This window comes from Gopherus evgoodei, chromosome 11 (assembly GCF_007399415.2).
Source record: "Gopherus evgoodei ecotype Sinaloan lineage chromosome 11, rGopEvg1_v1.p, whole genome shotgun sequence".
Classification (NCBI taxonomy): domain Eukaryota; kingdom Metazoa; phylum Chordata; order Testudines; family Testudinidae; genus Gopherus; species Gopherus evgoodei.
The window spans coordinates 33715226-33736837 of NC_044332.1; the positions used below are offsets into that span (position 1 = coordinate 33715226).

Consider the following 21612-nt stretch of genomic DNA (forward strand, 5'->3'; position numbering starts at 1 on the left):
TTAAAATGAATACATCAGATTTGCTCTTAACCAGTTCTTAATCTGATCTAACTGCAGGAGATTTTCATTTCCCCAGTAATATGGTTTATTTTATTTTAAAATATTTTCCTGAGTTTGCTGGCATATTATTTCATGCTATGAGCCAAGAATGCACATTCACGTGGGTACATTCTTGCTTGTTGTCCCCTAGGCTAACAGATGCTGGATGTGATGCAGCAGTAAAATGTTCAACTCTTGTTTCCACTCATGGAAAATTCTCCAGCTTGTTCCCATTCATGGATCCTCTGGTTATTTTTTTGCATCTTTGGCTCAGAATGGTCCCCAAGTGCTTCCACCGCTACTTTTATCTATTTGACATCAAACACAAGCTCATTCAATTGTATCCCATGGTAACAAATGTTTGAAATCATTGCTAAACAGAAATATTGTTCCTATTACAGATGGACCTGAACCAAACCTCTGGATCTGAATACCCAGAGATTCTGGATATGAAATTCCCCAAATTTTGCAGCTGAACCCCAAACTCCAGACTCTCATATCCCTGGAAATTCAGATGTGGATATAAACTTTACAATTTGGACCATGTCTAACTGGAACCTTATTTGTAAGGGAATATGGGGGGAGGAGTGACACAGGTGAATGAGAGAAGATCATACAAGTCCTCTGACAAGCAGTAAGTTTTGAAACTAATCAGTTTAGCTCAGTCTCCCACCATCTCATGGTGAGCTAGAAACAAGTCTTTGGTTGAAACTAATATTCACAGCAGGAGCTGCTATCATGGTCTCTGTCTGCACTGGCAGTTTTGGGGAAATCTCCCATTGTAGCACTAGCACCAATGTGGTGATGAAAGCGCTAATGTATCTTAACCATTGAATCATCTAACCCATGCTTTAGAGGTGTTGTCTAACTGTGAGGCTTAGAGTAGATACCATGCTGAATAATGTCCTAGATCACATTGTGATGACAATGGGGGCTGGCCTATACTAGCATTCGGATCCTTGAACTATGCTGGTGCTAATGGCTGGCTATATGGTCCTTGACAAGTCATCTAATTTCTCTCTGCCTCATATGTTGTCTATCTGTAAAAGGGCATAATACCTGCCTCTCAAACTCTTTAGAGGCTTATTTAATTGATATTTGCAAAAGCTCCTTAGCTAAAAGGTACTATACAAGTGCACATTATTTTGGTATCTCTAAATGAAAGCAAAGAAAGCAATATGCTCAAAGTTGTATTGGGTGATCACAGAATATGCATCTTCTAGTAGCTTCATTGAAACTCATTAATACCTTTTTCTCTAAAAGAATGGGGAATGGCTCATTCCTAACGCAAGCCCATGTATGTTCTTCTCTATAAAGATGTTCTGATTAATGACATCCATCTGTTTGTTATCCTTTACTAAAGCAGTGTGAACAATTTGCTACAAATAACGAATAATTTTAGCTGCTTCATTTTTGTCTGTCTTCATAAGGGCCAGACTGTCAACCCTTTAATCACAAAATTACCCCCGCTGACTTCAATGGGACTAGTTATATGAGTAAGGGGCTTGAACTCTGGCCTTAAATATCCATGACCAGTGTGTGATTTCCTCAAGATTATTGGCAATTTTGAATTTATTCATCAAATTGCTTTGTGAATTAGTGTGTGTGCAAGATGGTGGTGGAGAGGGGATTAAATGCAACAGCTGACTGCAAGTGTCTGATGCTCAGTATTCCAAATTGGAGCTGTATTGGTTGGTTGTGACCAGGCATGTAAATCAGACAGTATTGTTTCTCTTGCCATAATGCATAAGCATAACTTGCACCAAGCGCTCTGCTCCCAATGCACATGCACATGCATATGAGTAAGAAGGGATAAGTTCACGGCCAACAGAGAATCCTTTTCATATCCCAGATAATGCTTCTGTAAATGTGCTTGTGATCACCCAGTTTTAGTTGTTATAGAATACTTTAGACATGGTGCTGTATCTGATAGGTAATGTGCTTGTTTATTTCACAAACAGTTTTGTTAAATGCTGTCTTGGCAAAAATAAAAATAAAACAAGCCAACTTGTTTCTTCCTGACAATCACCTGGTAATAGTAGAGCCACAAAATGCTTGACATTTTCCAAGGAACAGTCTCAAAGCTTGTGCAAAAATTATCAGTTTAACATATATTCATTAGTATTTTTTATTGTTTGACTGGACTGGATATTATTATCTTGGGTGTGCGTTAATTTAATTTGTGGTTTATATTGCCAGGATGATGGCAGAATAGCATTAATGAATATACATATTTCTGTGCTCAAAGATTTCAGCCTCAAGATCATGAAAAATCCACTGCTTGGATATTTACATCATTAATTTCAAATTAGTCTCATCAGGTCTTACCTGTTTGATGACAATTTGAGTAACAAGAGAAGCTTAAATGCATTGTACATGGCAGTGGGTTGTAGAAGATACTGAGACTTCTCTCTTTAATATTACTTTCTATCTTAAAACATTTTTGGAGGGATGAATCTGGTGCCTGTGAAAGTGAGACACGTAATGGACTAATTACTAGTGCCAAGTGTATTATGGATAGGAGCAGGAAAGAAAACTAGTAAATAAAATACATCTATCAAAGTTGCAGCTGATGCCAAAGTAACCGATGTAGGGGCAAAAATTCAATGTCATTTTAAAGGATCCAATCAGTCTTCCAGACAGCATTCTCGCTTCTATTGAGTTTGTGCATGGAGTTTCCTGTGGGCGTGGCTTGCATTATGATAGAGTACCTGTAGTGTTGGGAAATACTGAAGATGAACCTGATTTCTCCAGAGAACTTCTTTTGAAGAGTCCACTGGTTAGGATTTTGGAGTTTCTGACAAGTTCTAGACAGCTCTGAATGTCTGGGAGCTTTTGAGTCAAACTTTGTTCTTTGGTCTCAGTTCAAGACAGCATTTTTGTTCTGTGCTGAAGATTGAAGTTTTGTTACTACAGAATTTTTATTTCAGTATCCTGTTTTCAAAATTCCATTATCAGATATGAGGACTTCAGGAACTCCAAGTCTTGCAAATAATTTACTTTAGTTTCTGGATGATCTGTGCTGATGAGTATAGGCAAGTCAATATATCTGAAGAAGTGATTGGCTACAATAGCACGTGTATCCTTTCCAGGAAAACAAATCTGTGGCTACTATCTGCCAAGGTCTGTCAGGTAGCTTTGCTGAGATAGCGGTTTTGGTGATTTATTTTATTGTATTTTTTGTTACATACCTTGCAGCTCTCTACTAGGATCTGAATTTGCCTACTCAAACTCTGCACTTGTTTATACCTTGGTGTCCCTTGTGGATTTTAGAAAGCATCTCTTTCTTAAGTACCCTAGGGATAAAAACGTGCTGTCCTTTCGGAAGCAGGCCATCAGCTATGTGAAGGTCATTTTGGTTGGCCCTGCCAGCATGGTAATAAGTCTGTTGGAAATTGATTAATTTTTCACCTTCCTCTGCAGCATGGGGCATGGGTCACTTGCTGGAGGATTCCCTACATCTAGAGGTCTTTCAACCATGATTTGAGGACTTCAATAACTCAGACATACGTTAGGGGTTTGTTACAGGAGTGGGTGGGTGAGATTCTGTGGCCTGCATTGTGCAGGAGGTCAGACTAGATGACCATAGTGGTCCCTTCTGACCTTAAGTCTATGAATCGTTTGACCCCACCTTCTTTGGCACAATTGAGTTAGTTTTTTGGCAAGTCTCGTCCTTTAGTTGTTGATGTATGCAAATTAAAGGTAATCTCGTAGATGCCAGATTTGCTGCCAAAACATGGTCAGTGTGAACTTAGACATCTTTCTTTAAAGTTGCTGCTTCTTTTGTTGGTGGCTGCTTAATCAGAGCTACAGATAGCACTCATAGCAGCAAATATTTTCCCTAAAAGGTGTTCAGTCTCGAAAGTAAATCGCATCAGCTGTAGTTGAAATCTTTGAACCCTAGGTTTAAGGTCAGCCAATGGTTTCAAACCCAGTGATGGCACTAAGGGCTTGTGGTTTTTCTGTGTTTAAATCTAAGCTGAACAGATTGGCGTGGAGTTGTTCATGTGCCTGAAGGACTGCTAATGCTTCCTTTTCCAGGTAAGTGTACTGCGGCTTGGTATCTATGAGGCTTCTGGATATCAATGCAACAGGTCTCTTTCTAGCTGCTTTTGTGAGCACTGCTCCTAAACCATATGAAGATGCGCCAGCTGCTACTGTTGTTGGATAGTTTACTAGCTATTGTGTTGAAACAGGTGGAGCTGTCAGTAGTTTTTATTTTATTAAATGTGGTGGTTGTCTCCCTCAGATGCACATGTTGTGACCCTCACAGGTTTTTTAGATGAGCTAAATTTTGGTAGGAATTTCCCAAAATGAGCTTTCATGTCCAGGTGTCGTCTTAGACAAGAAATGTCTTGGGATTCAGGTAAGGTGAGTCATTAATGGCACCGGTTTCTAATTTTTATTCTCTCAATAGCATTCATAGCCCTGTGAAGGTGTATTTTGTTTAGTTTGCTTTTTGCCACTTATGAATTCCAGTTTCTCTATTAGGTGTAATCCTTTTATTGTTGCCAGCCTTAGTAGGGGTGGTGTTAGCCCTTATATTTCACATTTTTTGAAGAATTTTCCATTATTTCTCCAGTTTCCAAAGAAACTTGCCACAGACATCAAATGCAGTATTGCTAGTGCGACGTACAATTATATGTGGTCTTCACAGATCCTGGGATGGAGATCTGCAATGATTTTTTTTGGAATTGCAGAGACTGCTGCCCAAATATCACTTTTTTAAATTTAAGGTTTCAATTGTTAAGATTCATGCACGTGTACCAAGGTAGTGTCTCTTCTATTGAGAATGAGGAAATAGTCCCTAAAACTATGGACTCATTGTCGTCTCATAACATTCCCTCTTATATTGTTTCCACTATTCTTGGTGATCTGCATGTTATTGCAAAATGTCTCATTTTGTGGCATCTGATAATTTCTGCCACTTTTTACATTGTTGCCAGCTGTGACGTCTTGTCATATCTTCTGCACCTTTCCCTTCTTCCCTCATATTAAAGTTCTTTTGCATCCCACACTCTGATTCGCTATTCTTATGTATATAAATTTAAGACTGCTTTTCTCACAATTCTTTTCTGTTTATTTTGTCAGTGTTGTCTGATGCAGTCTCCCCTGTGTTGCTGTCATGTAAGTCACATTGCTGTTTCTCTTTCTCTTTCTCTCTTTCTTTCTTTTGCTATAGCTTTTACTAGTATGAGATCTGGATCTATCTGAAGCTGTGCTGATATTGGTGTGTCTTATGCCAACAACTATCTTGTCTTTTAATGTTTTGATATTTTCAACGTACAGCAAGACTATGAACTGCAGAAATAAAGGCCTTGGCTGTTTTTTCCCCTTCTTCCTGACACCTGTTAAATTTGAGCCTTTCATATACACCTCTACCCTGATATAACATGACCCAATATAACATGAATTCGGATATAATGCGGTAAAGCAGCGCTCTGGTGGGGCAGGGCTGCGCACTCCAGAGGATCAAAGCAAGTTCAATATAACACAGTTTCAGCTATAATGCGGTAAGATTTTTTGGCTCCCGAGGACAGCGTTATATCGGGGTAGAGGTGTATGATAATTTGTCAGCCTATGAAATGGGCATCAAAATCTTCTTTCACTTTGGTGTATTATTTTCCCTCCTCAGTGAGAGGTACAGCACAGATGTCATCATCAGCATTGCTCATGGCATACATCATGGCATTTACCTGGTGTCTGGTCCTTTTTGTATTAAGCCAGAAGCCATACAGAATTGTTGAAATCTCTGGATCCACCAAGGCCAGCTGTCTGAGTTGTCAAAATCAAACTTCTTTAAGAGTCTCTTGCATTATGGGCTCCCTTGCTGAATTGAGACAGTGCTCTGCCTCCTTCCTGCTGCCATTTTCATAAGTCTTCTCCCTGATTTTTCCATTTTCCCACTCTGGCAGTCTGGAGGTCTCTCTCCCTTATTCTTTCTTTAGAAGAAGGGATTCACTCATTTCTGAAACCATGTAGTGTGAGGACATAAACACACAGAGCCATGCATTAAGCAGTATGACAAGAACTCCCTGATTGGGAAATGCTTCCATTTATTAAGCTCCCTGGCATAAGATGTATACTGGTCTTCTCTGGTAACTGTGAAGGACTGGGAACTCTAACCATTCCACAGTTCACTTTTTTAGGGTTTGAAATGAACCCATTTGTCATTGGACATTTATCACTCTGATTGAAGAAGTTGGATCAAAATAAGTGTGTATTAAAATTGGTTTTAAAATCATCATCATCATTTTTCATCTATAGAAACTTGTTTTCTTACTGAAAAATGGGTTTTTGGTAAATGAAGAATTTCCACAGTGATTTTGATAAAAATGTCAAAGTTTTGATTAAAATTTTTGTGAATAAAGTTCTTAATTTTTCATGAAAACTTTATTTTTTTTAAACAGTCTGTTTATTGATGGGAGAACTGTCAGAAAAATGTTGACCTGCACTAGGTATAAGGCATGTTGATGGACCATGTAGAGAAGTTTGCACTATTACTGTGTACCTGTTTGCTGGATAAGCAAAAGTCTCCATTCTCCGAGACTGTCAATCTAACAATTTATATGAGCACTAAATTCATATGAAAAGTAAAAGTATGAGTAATAAAGCCAATTATATTGTACCCACATTAAAAGCTGCAGGAGAAGAGAACAAGCTTAATTAGCCTGCATCATAGAGGGGTGCTGGTACAGCATGCTCTCTTCCAGAAGCTATGAAATCTGCTCATTTAAGTAATCCCATTGCAGTATTTGGATAAAACAATGCAGACATTGATTTTCTGAAATGTGATTCTGAAAATATGAATGAACAAAGATTTCCAAGAGAGGAAAAACGAGCAAGAAATCCAAGTAGAGAGCATGAAGGAAACAATGACTCATTCATTGTTTATAAACTGAAACATGTTTGGTATGTTTAACTTTCTCTGGTCAGGTCCTTTTTTATTTTTCATTGCTTGCAAATGTTCAAACCATCTCAAAAAGGTGAGCATTATGGCCTGTTTTTTGTGTGCTGGATGCACTAAAATGATTGATTAGACCAGGGAAGTACTGACCCTGGGCAGAGTTTAGGAATTTGGCTTAAGGAACTCATTGGTGATGAACACAAGCATGGTCAGCTGGAATCCTTTCATGAGAGAACTTCCTTGGGCTCTCTAGGAAGGAGAAATATCAGCCTTCATTTCAAGGAAGATTCTAGGCCTTTTCCTTGTGAAGGTAGCCTGAAAATATAATCCTTTTGGGAGGACAGAAGATAAGAAGCAGCTAGGCTCCATTTCTGCAGCAGGAGGCTGTAGAATCCTGAAGACTTCCCCTCTCCCTTCACTCACAAACATATTTTTATGTTAGTTAGTTAAGTTTGAGGTATATTCCAAACAGTTGTCTCGCAGCTTCACCTTAATCCTCAAGATAGCCCTGTGCACGGTCTGTTCATGGTGGACAGCAATTAGTTATGTTGAGGGAGGAGATGCAAGCCATTGGAACACACAGCTCACCCCAAAATGCTAAGGCCTGCCATGCTTGTTAAAATTATTGTTCCTCTCTGAGGCTGGAACTGAGCTGGTTGCTGCTTACTCAGGCAGTTGCTGCATTGTAGGCACTCCCACCATTGATGAAGACATGGCAGCTACTACAAGGGGAACTTTTCTTCTGTCCCAGCTGCACTTTTAGGAGTGCACCATGTAGTCCCCCCCTCACCCAGAAGCTGCTCCAGCATATGGAAGATATGGGGCTGAGCATTATTGCATTGAGTGGGAGTTCTACCAAGATTGCAGCTTGCCTCTTTCCCCAGCTAGTGACTGCCTGTCCCTCTCCATCCTGCTTGGAATCTGAAGATATGGGAGGGAGCCATTACCTGCCCTAGAACCCCCACACCAGCCAAGTGAAACCATCTGATCCTAGCCTTCCATTTCCTATGTGACAAGGGATACTTGCTCCTCCACAAAAGCAGATAGGGAGACTTGCGTACTTCAGGAATAAAAGGGGAGCCATTCCTAAAGGATCCCCAAACCCACACCAGAGGAGCCTGCTACCCAACCAAACACCCCATAGCAAGATGAGCTACCTGGCAACCCTGCTGTCATCAGAGGTTGCATGGTGCCTACCTGTCACCAGTGCTGCTACTGTAAAGAACAACTGCCAGATAGGGATGCGCTGAGGAGCAGAAAACACTAGGTCACAAAGGAGGGGGCTGGAAAGACTGTTGAATTTGGGGAGGACTACAGAACTGCTAGCTGAATTATTTTTGTGGGGATGAGAAGTTCAGAATGTGAATTGTATTAATAGATGGGTTTGGAAGGTAGAAGGTTTGTTTTACACAGATGTGTCACCAAATTAGGTTGAAAACATTTGAAGGAGCCCCTTGTTAAAATGTTGGCAACTTACCACTGTGCATGCACTCTTTTAGAGATTGCAAGTTTGGGGAACGAGATCTGGAAGGGTAAACGTTAAGAGATAATTACCACCATTGAGTTCTTGCATGAACCTTGATATTTAAAAGCAATTTTTGTAATAATGGAAGGCTGTCTGAATACACTATGTGAATATCACTTGGCTTTGGAAGCCACAGGACCTGATTCTCACTTACACTAAGGCCCTTTACCCCATTCAGAATTGTGAAGGGGTGTGGTAAAGTGAGTAAAAACACATGCTACCAGAGTCCTATAAAGGGGCCTTAGTGTAACTGAGACCTAGGTCCACTGAAATTAAAGATGCTTACTCAAATTTAGTAGAACAAATGCACGCTAACGATTTCCGATAACTTATTTAATGCCGGCAGTGTATCCAGTTCACGTGCACTACCAACGCACGTGAACTGACTCGCATTTCTTTGCTTTCTAACTTAATGCTGGAGGTGGGAGTACTTGGCATTCTCATTTTTCATAACTAACTTTGTTTTTTCATAGTGATTTTTGTGATGCTGGACAGTCTTTTGGTCTTTGCTTGTATGTCACAATTAGTCATGATCTGATCTGTTTTATTGTACTGTACAAAAATAGATCCAGTCCCTGCCCTGAAGGGCTTACAGACTAAGGACCTGATCCTACAAATGGTGACGGGGTCTGCCTGCATGCAGTCATTTGCAAGATCAGGGCTTAAAGAGACACAGTAAATACACCTGAAAACCAAGAGAGAATACCAGTTGTCACCCACAATTATTCCAAGATCACTTCTTGTTGGCAACGTGACAGAAGTGGGTTTTAAAGAGATTTGAATAAGAGGTAGGAGGTGGTGGTGACTTGTTAATACAACAAAAGTGATACATTATTTCAAATGTAAAATGAAAGATGTAAAATCTGTGCAGTGCCTGCATTTGAGAACCAATACAGGGCCCATGTAAGAACCAAGTTAGGTAGAGAAATTATTTTAAAAATCATTAGTGTTAAGAATACTTTGAATAGAAAGATGAGTGTGATAAAAATGTTGATAGACGTACAGATTTCATAGTCACACACTGGATTTATGTTCATTTATGGTTATATCACATATCTGAGGGTGGGGTTGGACCCTTTGTGTCAATTTACCACTATTCATAGGGCTGCAAAAAGTAGTAATGGCAGCTTTCAAGGTGTCTAAATTAATTTTTAGAAACGAGCAAGGTGGCAATGCTCTGATGTTTGTTCCTGGTGATGCTGTTCCAGAGAGTAAGTTTCACTAGAAGGCTCATTCACCTTTAGAGTTTCTGCTGCTGTTTCTTTTTTGATTGCCAGTCCCTGGTAGTGGCAGCGGGACCAAAGAACAAAGAGTTGCCATGAAAGACACTCTAGCAGCAATTCTCAGATCATCATCTGTTCTCTGGTAAAATGTGTGCATACTTTTCCAGCTATCTCCCATGTTTGTCAACTAGATGCTGGAAATTTGATGATTGAAAGCAGAACTTTTCAGTATCTGTGCAGAAAAGAGAATTTTATCCAGTGAAACTCAGATTAGTCCCAGATGGGTCACAGATGCATTTTTTTTTTAAATTTCAGGCAGTGATTGTTGGCGCTAAAAATATTATTCCATCGCTTGATTTGAGACTAAGATCCTATAGCAAGTTATCTGAGGAGAAATTGTCTAAAATGTTAGACATATTTTCCTGTGCTTTGAATTTTTCATGTATCTCTAAATAGGAAGGATTATGTAATTCTCCCATGTCACTTGCTATGGCATCACTGTGATATAACTGATTGTTTAATATACTTTACCTGACTTTCCTACTCAGGCATAACTTCCCTCTCAACTACAACCACGGGCTGAAGGATTTGGACCCTCAGTTAAGGATAATAATCTATGGACTTGATAAGACAAGAAAAATAGGCATTCCAACTGGGAACTCCTGCCAAGTAGAGGGAGAAATGATATCAAAGAGGACTCTCAACTTTGTTTAAAAGTGAGATCCTGTAATTTGGTTTGGTGCTAGTGTCACTGATCTCTGCATCTGAATCCTTTCCACACCAACAAATGTTGCTTATAGAACAAACAAGGCTCCTCCATAGCTATCTTTCCTGAGCTGCTTTTTGCTTGTCTTCTATGTTAAGTTCCATAAATGGTTTTCCCCTCTGAATACTGCTCGATGGAGGAATTCCACCTGTCAGCCCCTTTTGCACGTTCCTCCAGATGCCATGGCACATGCTCTGGCTTCATTCTTAATGTGTCCCTAATATTTCCATCTTCTTTTCTGGATAACTGTGGAGATAAGGGGTCACTGAACTTTCTGACGCATCTTGGCATTTGTTATAATTTCATTCCATTTCTTACCTAGGGATTTCCTAAGGTCTTTGCTTTTGAAAGCTTCTTGATATCTCGCTGTACCTTCAGTGGATTTCCAACTTTCACATCACTGGATTAAAAAGGAAATAACAATTATGTTGAAGATTTGTCATTTAGCCTTTAAGCTGTAGATTTTTCAGTAACCAAATCTTATCTAAGAGAGGCTACTGCCTTGCCAATTTGGGACATTGTTTCCTTATGGATATCTCCATTGGCTTGCAAGTGACTACCAATGCACGTGAACTGACTCGCACTTCTTTGCTTTCTAACTTAATGCTGGAGGTGGGAGTATTTGGCATTATCATTTTTTAACTAACTTTGTTTTTTCATAGTGATTTTTGTGATGCTGGACAGTCTTTTGGTCTTTGCTTGTATGTCACAATCAGTCATGATCTGATCTGTTTTATTGTGTTTTGCCAAATGCACTGTAGCATGTTCTGTACTGTAGTTACCCTGAAAAGCTAGCCAGTTTTGCCTTAAATATGTGTTAGTACTGGCGGTGTTACTTAAATTTCCTTATTTACTAAAGGGAATACTGTAAATATTGAGGCAGCTATTTAGTCAGGGCCAGTGCAAGGAAGTTTTGCGCCCTAGGCGAAACTTCTACCTTGCGCCCCTCCCCCCAGCCCTGTGGCAGCTCCCTGCCCCCCCGGAGGTGGCCGCCCCAGCAGCTCCTCCCCCTGCCCTGAGGCACCCCCCCCAGCCCTGTGGCAGCTTCCTGCCCCCTGGGGAGCCGTGTGGCACCTCCCCACCCCAGCTCACCTCTGCTCCGCGTCCTCCCCAAGCATGCTGCCAGTGCTCTAATTCTCCTTCTCCTCCCAGGCTTGCGGCGCCAAACAGCTGATTGGTGCTGCAAGCCTGGGAGGTGGGAGAAGTGGAGCAGCGACCGTGCGCTTGGGGAGGAACCGCTGTAAAAAAACCAAACAAACAAACTGGGGGCACTGCTTTTTGGTGCCCCCAAATCTTGGCAACCCAAGCAACCGCCTAGTTCGCCTGAATGGTAGCACCGACCCTGTATTTAATTATCTATGAATCCAAATTATACAAATACTTAGCTAGTATGGTGCTTAATATCTCAATTTATCTCATCAAAAAGAGCTGGAGCAGCTCACAGCGGTAAATGCTGTGCCCATTATTGATGGTAGTAGCAACTGGCTAGTTTTTAAAATGGTGATCACTGTAAAAGGGGTGGAAACTATGTGCTGTGATTGCAGGACACCATACGCAGTAGTAATGCATCAATTTCTTCTTTCTAATTTTGCCTTCTTCCCTTTAGATTAATTAGCATTTGGCTGTTATTGAAAAGGTTATTTCTGTGCAATTTGGCCATTTCCCCACTCTGTCATTAGATGTATAGTATGTGTCAATATTACCTCTGGGGGGAACCCTTAAATTCTTTGTTCTTTCAAAAATGGTATTACACAGTGATACTGTCATTTTATGTTGTAATCAATATCTTTATTATTAGCATTATTTTAACTTCATCTTCTGTAGCCTGTCTGTACTGAATCAAGGATATTTTCTGACCCTTTAACAAGACGACATCATCTTTACTCTGAAGTTATAATGTTCAGTATACAGACATCATTATATGTATGCATTTAGAAAGCATATGACAAAACAATAATAATGTATTCCAGTAAAGACTGAAATTTTGTCCACCATGGCCAATAATAATATTGCACTGGCTCAGAGCCAGGAATGCCAGTTTTGACTTGTGTATCCCAGAACTATTTTAGCATCCTAAATCCCAAAGGAATTTTCTCCTTCCTGCTGTCTCTCCCCTCCAACCCCTCCCTCCCCTTACTTTTCCTCACCACTAAAAATGCCAAGTATAAAATCCTAATGAAAACTGACAAAATCCTAATAAATAAAAATAAAAGTAATGAAAATGTTCTCCAGAAAAGTTATTCACACTGACAAGTGACTGACTTCAATAGCCAATAGTCCATCTTCACTGGCGTCAGCAGGAGCATAAACAGTGCATATTTTACAGCGTATTGCCCTGGAGTCTGGGCCATCGCCCTCATTACCACATAATTGCAGCTAACTCTAACAGGCTTTTGGCACCCAACATACACCACCTTTCAATGGCCCTGACTCAGCTCCTGTCTTCTGCTGCCTCGTGATCAGACAGGAGCAAGATTGGGTCCTACAGCAAGTTGCGGGTGGGTTCCAAGGAAATGAATAGACTATCGTTATCCATTGTTGAATTCAGTGGTATGTAGTTAGTATGAAGACAGACAAATATTGATTGGAAAAGAATGCTGCTCTGGTTCATGATATCAAAAGAGTTTCAGTGAGGTTTGCTCACTTGAAAGAATCTATACTGTATCATGATATAGACTGGCAAGAAACCACTGGGAGAAATTCTTATTCTTGCCTTGTTTGGGGTGGGTGGGTGGCAACAATGGTTGTAAAGTGTAGATGTGGCCCAGCTTTGAAGTGTGTTGATTGTAGTATTTGTTGTGTTCCCCAGGAAACTGCTCTAATCCATGGCCTAGTACTTGATATTTTTTTCCTTATGGGTAAAATTTTCGGAAGGGCCTCTTTCCCACGGAAAGAAAGAAAAAAAAAGTTAAAAGGACCTAGGTTAAGTTGCCTAGACACAAAAAAAAATGTGACTGTCTTTTTGACTAGTTGGTACTAGATAGAATACAACTTGGTTGTTTCTCACTGTCATTCCCAGCATGAATAACTTGAAATTTAGAGATACACTGATGGTGCCTCTGTCTTTTGCCGTGGTTGATTACAGTCAGTTTGAGTCCTGCTTGTCCCTGCATGTTACAGTGCCTGTTAACACCAAGTGGTCTGACTCCAAAAACAAGCAATACATTGGTGGTGGGTGTGAGACATTTTCACTGTAATTCAATTTTGAGCTCTAGCAGCCCTAGAATTCAGGAGAGGCAACAGTGGCTGAAAGCTTGACCCTTGCATTTTTGTTAGAAAATGACATATTGTGGGTGTTGATTTAGCTTTTATGTAGGTACATTTATCAAATCAACTGATAGACCACTTGGTCTATTACAATATATGTATTAAAATGTATCTAGCTTTCTCCCAGACCCACATTAGCAGCCAATTGCATTGTTTCCCCTTATCTGTGGATTTAAGGAAGCACTTTAAAAGGACCGCTGCGTGCTCTCAGAACTTCTCCCACCCGTCAGGAAGGTTCATCCTTTCCCAGTTCGTCCTGGGTAACTGGACACTGTCAAACATCATAATCATGGCTGCTTGCCTTTTCTCAGGCTGCTTCTGCAATTACAGGCTTCCTGATTATATAATAATGTGGTTTTCCTTGCTGGAGTAAATTTTTACCAGCTCTACACCTAAGAACTGGCTGAGCAGGAGATAGGCTAGGATAGTAAATGGATTTTACTTGTGTATGCTCCTCTTCTAAAAAGAACTGAACCACAAAATTACAGGCATTTCTCTGACTGCCTATGCAGTCTGTTAAATAGATATAGTAGGTAAGACTGTAATATCACCATGTGGTGACTCTGGTTTTGGGCTCCAGGTCCCAGACTCACCTTCCCACCCAAAGATTCTTGCCTTGGGCACTTGGGAATTCCAGGGAGCCACTTTGTCATTCCCCTCTCCTCCAGAGTATGGTAGACGATGACTTCCTGTTCCCCAAACAGCCCCACAATTAGGATGATGGGGCAGGCTTGCAGAACATCAGGTTCCTTCCACACAAGGCGGCAGCAGGGAGCTCATGAGGATGTAAAAGCCAAGTTCACAGGTCTCATTATGAAATAGTTGCACCAATTTCTGTGAGCTTTGCTTTGAATATTTAGGCTTATGCAAATCTGAAACAAAAACCAAGAACATAAACCAAAGCCGCTGTGCTCCTGTATGAGCAGGAAAGTCTTAGCACGGAAATTAAATGTCCTACATGATGGCTTTGACGTAAGCCTCTGCTCTGTCTGTCTGTGTCTGAGAGTGAGAATTGTATAATTCATATTTATGAAAGGTGAAAAAGAAAGCCAGATCTTAGAGACCTTTACCACACATACTGCAATCGTAAGTAGTTTGCAAACTTTTCTATCCAGAGCCTGGATGAGTCACACCTATCTCCAGTACTGCCAAGTTTGGGAAGTCATTAGGTTAAGTTTCAGAATGTCTTTTTCCATTTGCTAACATCAACACACAGAAATAAATTGAGGATGTCCTACACATGTGTGTACTTAGAGTACTATAAGCTCAATGCAAACACAGTAGAGCTGTTGGGTGATGAAACATCATGAATCTGATCTGTGGCTTGATGAATCCTATTGAGGAATATGAGTGGCTATAACTGAATTCCTAAAACACTTATGGACAGTAGTGCGATATAGCAAATGTAATGTTGGGTATGTTGCACTCGGAATAAAGTTTACGCTTGGCATGCAGGGCTAACACGAAGTCCCCCATGTCACTTAAACCTTACAAGGGGGCTATGCCAGAGGACACCCAGCTGCATGGCTATGCAATGTCAGTGCAGAAGGGCCAGTTAGGTACAGTCTGGGGGATGTCTCAGAGCAGGCCAGCCATGGGGCTGTGGATCCTAATGAGATCCCATGAGCCCAGTGAAACTAGCAAGGACTTGCTGTGACTACTATTCTAGCTCAAGTACTGAAAGGCAGTCCCATATTGTGACCCTAGATTGGGTAGGTGAGTTTCACCTCCCTAGCTCCTCCATATTTTCTTCCCCACGGAGAAGTCGAATACTCAGGCTTTGTGCAGGTGGAGTGAATTTCACTGCCTGTGCACATGGCATATCCACCTACACATTTGCTAAAGGCTGTGCAAGGTACAGTACCATTGATTGACTATTCTAATATTTTTTGCATTTACGTATTAAAGACTAACTTCCTCTATGCATTGACTAAACAGAATCTGTGGCAAAGTACTGAAGCGAAAGATGAGATGGCAATCTCATTTAAATCTTTTCAATTTCAGACTTGGGCTTTTTTAAAAAATGAGTGTAGAAATCCATTGCTATAGGTAATTATTCCAGAATATAGACTTTAAAAAAATCTAACTCCAATTATATCTGTTGGACTTTGTGAACAATATGAGGAAGTTTAACACCTGTAAATTCCTTTGTATGCTAAATAAAAACTATGACACTCAGTGAATTAAAGCCCAAAATATCCAATGCAGATGCTTATAGTTAAGTAGCTAAATCCACATTTTTGCATCTAATAGTGTGGAAGCAGGTAGATGAGGGAGTGTAAAACCTAATGGATAGAGCTGGTCAGAAAATATTTGGGGTTTTTTCCCCCATAGAAAATTTAGATTTTTTCGGTGAAAAATAAAAAAAACTGAACATCTTTGTCAAAAACTTTGAAATGAAAACTGAAATATACAATTTTGAAATGTTACCAAGGTGCCTCACATCCCCATTCTCCCCTACGGGTTTGGTTTCCTAGCAGGACTACATCTCTGATGATACACCGCAGTCTCCTCTCTTGGCGAGGCTTTGGATTGCACGAAGGGAGTCCCTGTCTGTGATGAATCATGGGAGATGAGGTCCAGTTGCATAGAGGAGAATGGTAACGTGAGACATGGTACAGCTTCCATGAGGAATCAGAGTGGCATTTTCAAATTGAAACTTTTTGGGTTTGGATGTTCCTCTATTATTTTTTATTGTATTTATTAATAATAATAATATTTATTATTTAATCCACCCACAAAGTTTAAATTTTCCATGGAAAGCAGACAGTTCTTATGAAAGATGTTTTTACATCAAAACCTAAATTTTATGTCAAATATTTTTGATAAATATTTTGGCCAACCTTACCTGATGGACACAGGTGGGAGTTGCTGAGCATGGGAGGGTGGCCCTGTCACTCTTGTGACAATCTGTCCCTTCTCTGATCTCATTGAAGTTCCTCTACACATGTTGTTGGGGCTGGGGGATGAACTCTTTTTGGCATAATTCCTTTCTAAGCCACACAGGCATTTCACAAATAAATTATACTCCTTCCATCTGAAATGAATCCTCCTCCATAATGTGACCTTGTCCCCGACAGGGTGGTCCATGGCTATAGCTGTTGGGGGAGCTGCCTGAGGATTTTGGGGAGCTGGATTTTAATGCAAAGTTACAGGGTGTCTAAATGATCTCAGAGGATTCCATACTCTTCTCTACATCTGGGTCTAACTGAAGTATAGGAGAAAATACTGGATTACGGTGAATGACTGGAGAGAACCATCTGTCTGACCTTTTTAAATGGCTGCAAGATCTCAGCAGATACTCTTAGGTTTTCTCCATATAAGAGAAATTTGCTGCTTAAATTATTCAGCTAATGCAGAAACAGAATCTTTCATAGTGAGGGGATCAGTTTCTGTATGTTCCCTGGCCAACCCACCTGAAACTACTGATCTGCTTTATAAACAAGAAATATCCAATCTAGGAAGAGATTTTCAAAGACACTAATGGTAGCTAGATGCCTAAATGCCATGAAAAGTCAATGGGAAATAAGCGCTTACATGCCATGCGTGTCTGAAAATTGCTCTGCAAGAGTCTAAGGAAGAAGTGGTTGCCAGTAAGCGGTAGATGAGATTTCAAGGGGATGTCTTTCAAGAGAACATTTGAGATTTTACTAGGAGGCCTGCACAATGAGAGAGTGAGCACTAAATTGCTCAGATACCACTGTGACGGGAGCAGTGTAAAAACCTAAATAGTATTTCTTACTGATTATATGCATTGTTCTTTCATGGGAATTTTGCAGAATTAATAATTTTTAATATGCAATGTGGTTTTTTTTAACCTAAACACTTAAAAAAAATCTAGGACACATCTTGGCATGACTTATCCTGCTGTTTGGTTGTGCTGCTGTATTTATGACACCTCCAGATTTAATTTGGTTTTGTTTACATTGTATAATTTAATCATGTGGAATATCAATCTTAACGTCACAAAAAATAAAATTACAATGGCTTTCTTTGTGGCCTCTTTACCATTTCACTTACCCCAGTTTAATTGCATTACTACCGTTTAAGTTCCTCCTGATTTATGCTAGTTTGATGTCAGTCAGCTCTTAACATCTTGTTTCATCTGTTTGAATTCTCTGAAGTCTTTTGGTATAAACAACAGTGGTGCATTAGTGTAGTCAACTGAACTCGGCAGTCTTTCTTTTTCTCGCTCACGTAGAGAAGGTCTGGGTTTGTGTAGTAATGGTTCCACCAGCTGCAAACACCATACTCTGCTTCAGCCAACTGTAGGTTATTAGGTCACGAGTGCCAAAAATTATGAGCAGTGCTTCAATTTGCATAGCTATTATCCACATATCATTCAGAGTGAATAAAAGCCAGACTGTAAAATAATTACGATCTCTTGAAGTGGAGCCAGCCCCACAAACAAGATCCATCAGTCTTCATTAATTTGTATACTTTTTAGCAGAACAAACTTTCTGAAGGTACTTGCATGGGAATGTTGAGGCAGCTGCACAACTTTTATTTTGAAGAAAAAGTTGAGCCTCGGAACAGCGTGTTTGAGAGAGAGAGAGAGAGAGAGAGAGACTGCATTTAAGACTTTGACCAGCATGTGCGAGAAGTGTTCTCATGGCTGGAATACTCTAACACATTTTTACCTGGGTAACACTTGGCAAAGTTTCACACTTTCTTTCCACAGCTGAAAGGAATCCAGTACAATTCCCTGCTTCAATCAACTTGACTCCAGTGTTTTTGCATAGCCTGCACGGTTTGGTAGTGCACAGACGTGCCTGTCTTATGTGGCCTCTATGGCCCTTTTTTGCTCAACTATCAGAGAGAGGGAGGGAGTTTTTCCCCAGCACCAAAAATTCATTCTGTGTGCTCTCTGCAGCACAGTAGCTAAGAACAAGTTTCCAGATTACTCCCTGGGTTTTTTGGAGTTATTTTCAGGAAGAAGTCATCCCCCCCCCTTTAAATGGATGATTGTGTTACAATCAAGAAAAAGCATCTCCAAAGACCTATTTTTAGGTAAGTGATGCTCTTGTTACTTTGAACTGAAATGTTCCAGACTTCCTCCTACATACTTACTTATTAACTTACGTTAATAAATATACAGAAACAAAGAAAATAGTACAATGGATTGAGCCTCAAGTTTAACTTGGTGTGTCCCACTAAAACATTAGATGCTTTAGTAACTTGGAATTGTTCTTTCAGCTTATATTGAAACTTTGTGGACTTTTTTTTTTTTACTTCATCAACTTTTTCAGGTTTTTTTATGAGAGATTTTCCTTGTGAAAGAGGCACAGCACTTGAAAAACTTTTTTTTATTTACTAAAGCTCTGCCATCTCTGAATGTTTTCTGAATTATTAAGCCTTTTAAATGCAGAACATTGTTCTTGCTTGGTTTGGCTGATTATGTCTGAATGGCAGAATTTTCATGCTGGAAATGAGACACCTTTCAGAGTGAAGTAGCTTGCTCACAGGGACTTAAAGCCAAGCTTTACATGTGATCAAACTATACATTTTATAGCTAGCTCATAGGAATAATTATTCAGATGGGGAAGGAGGAAGATTAATGAATCAGAATTAGTTTTGTGTTTTGTGTGATCTTTTCTATGTATATCTTAATCTGTGAAATGTCCTGGTAATTTAGGAGATTGTTTTTATTTTATCTCTTTACTTTCTGATTTCTGGTATATTTAATTAGTTGTAAAGGTCCTTCGGTGTAGATCTGGCTAACATCATCATATACTCTAAAAATCCTCTCTTTACTCATCTAGCTTGAAAGCTAGTGAACTTGCATGGGAATAGCATTTTTCTACTGCTTTGAACAGGGATTCATGGCTGTAAAAAGCAAATAAAACTACAATAGTTCACACTTTTGTTTATTACTACTGACCCCCTAAAGACAGCGCTCAATCCTATTGGATAGAATACAATGATATCGATAGGGTATTGTAGCCAGAGTGTTGATATGATAGATAAATATAAGATTATAGATGGCACTATAGCATGTACAGGGTTGTAATTTAATTGTGTCATAAACTATGCAAGTACAGTAATCATTAGTGTCTGAGCTTCAGAGGAAATTCAGACAAGTACTTGTACCAGGATTTTCTACTGTTTGTTGTTTAAATATTGGGGGGAAGGAATCTTTAGAATATGATACCAGCAGAAAACCAGAACATTCTAAGGCATTGTGTAAATTAAATAGCTGGAATAGCAACTATAAACTTGAATAACTTGGATTCGCCACACAATATTCATGATGAATAAAACTGAATATGTTGCATTTATTAGATCAAAGACAAATATTTTTAATGTTAAAAGGTTTTGACTGAAGATTAAACAATGTGTAATATTTTCTTAATGTGACACCTTTCCATTCAAATTAATAGTTTCAGGAAAGTATATATCTGTTCACAGATCTATAATTATTTTTAAGATGCTCAGTAATTATCCAATAAGCTTTGACAAATGTTGTCTAAAACACACATTCTTCACCGTCTTTTGAAGCAATTATAGTCATGGGTGAATGAGTATATACTTCCTGGTATGTTTAGAGCACTTCTCTGATGACTTTAATTGCTGCCAGAGCTCAAGGCTGATGTAGCTAAGTCAGAGGCATATAGTTTACTGTAGCTGCTTCATGGAATTTTTCCCTAAGCATCTTCTGGGAGTAAATATTAAATGGACAGAATATTTCTATTTATTACTTTTTTACTTTTATTATTCAGCATTTCTCTCAAACCCATTCCCCCAAATCTGTTCTAAATGATGAACAGCTAATTGCTACTGCTGGCAACTTCACGGCCGTCGAACTAAAAAACCCTAACATGGACGGCACCCTAAGATTTCACTGAGTAGCAATTACTTCTCAGCCACAGAAACTGTGTATCTACTACAGAAATTTTTTAAGAAGTGTTCCGTCAGTCAAGACCAAATAGGAACAAAATCTCCTTGCAACATAAAAATCATCATATGCGGTAAATAAAGATCTTATCATATGAAATATTGTAGCTATGTTGGTCCCAGGATATTAGCAAGACAGGGTGGGTGAAGTTATATCTTTTATTGGATCAGCTTCTGTTGGTGAGAGAGAGACAAGCTTTCAAGCTACACAGAGCTCTTCTTCAGGTCTGGGAAAGGTACTAAGAGTGTCACAGCCAAATTCAAGATTTAGCAGATAGAATACGTGATAACTGCTTATACTGAACTAAGGGACCATTCAAGCTGAAGTGGCCTGTTAAAATCCCTGTAGTCGTAGTACAAAAAAGGGGGTTAGAGGGTTACTGTTTTGTTATGATAGAGACGATTTCTAGCAAAATTATAAATTTATTAAACTGTGGGTTTTTTTGTTGTGTTTATTTTCCTTCAAAATTTGGGGACCATTTGTCTTGCAAAACAAAGTACGTGTAATCAGAACTGTGAGGCTTTAGACCACACTTCTTTTAAAACAGGCATTTCTGAAAGTACAGATTAGATGGTTTCGTTAGGTACAAACTATAAAGTTGGTAGCTTAATCATTCATTCAAAGACTTTCCCCCTCAAAACATGTTGATCTATCAGCCCCATTAATACAAAAACTGTATTACCTGGCTATGTTGTGTCTCATTTTTATCAGACACTTTACAATACATACAAATCATCACTGTTGAAAGCTATAGTTGATCTTAACAAGTGCATATGAAACACTTTCCTTACTAACTAAAGTTGCATTCACAGTGGATATACAAATTACATTAATGTTAAATAAGGCTGGACAAACCAGTTCTGCTAAAAATAAGAATAAAATTGAATATTTGCCCCCCAAACAACCTTCAGTCACTAATTCCTTATGACAAATAACACTCTAAACAGGATAAGGGAGGAGAATTATATCTTCTAGAGGTCTTGATGCATC

At 39.4% G+C, this 21612-nt stretch overlaps 1 protein-coding gene across 8 annotated transcripts in view; it reads left to right on the forward strand.

The window, feature by feature from the left end:
• PDE1A (phosphodiesterase 1A) overlaps positions 1-21612 on the forward strand; it is a 283981-nt gene that overhangs the window by 46909 nt on the left and 215460 nt on the right. Inside the window, exon 1 of one of the 8 annotated variants that reach the window (XM_030580761.1) lies at positions 18349-18737. The exons of the other annotated variants lie outside the window; for them this stretch is intronic. Within the exon in view, the coding sequence (XP_030436621.1) occupies positions 18685-18737 (53 nt within the window). The 5' untranslated portion in view covers positions 18349-18684. Of the gene's footprint in view, positions 1-18348; positions 18738-21612 lie in introns of those variants that run through there. 8 annotated transcript variants of the gene reach the window in all.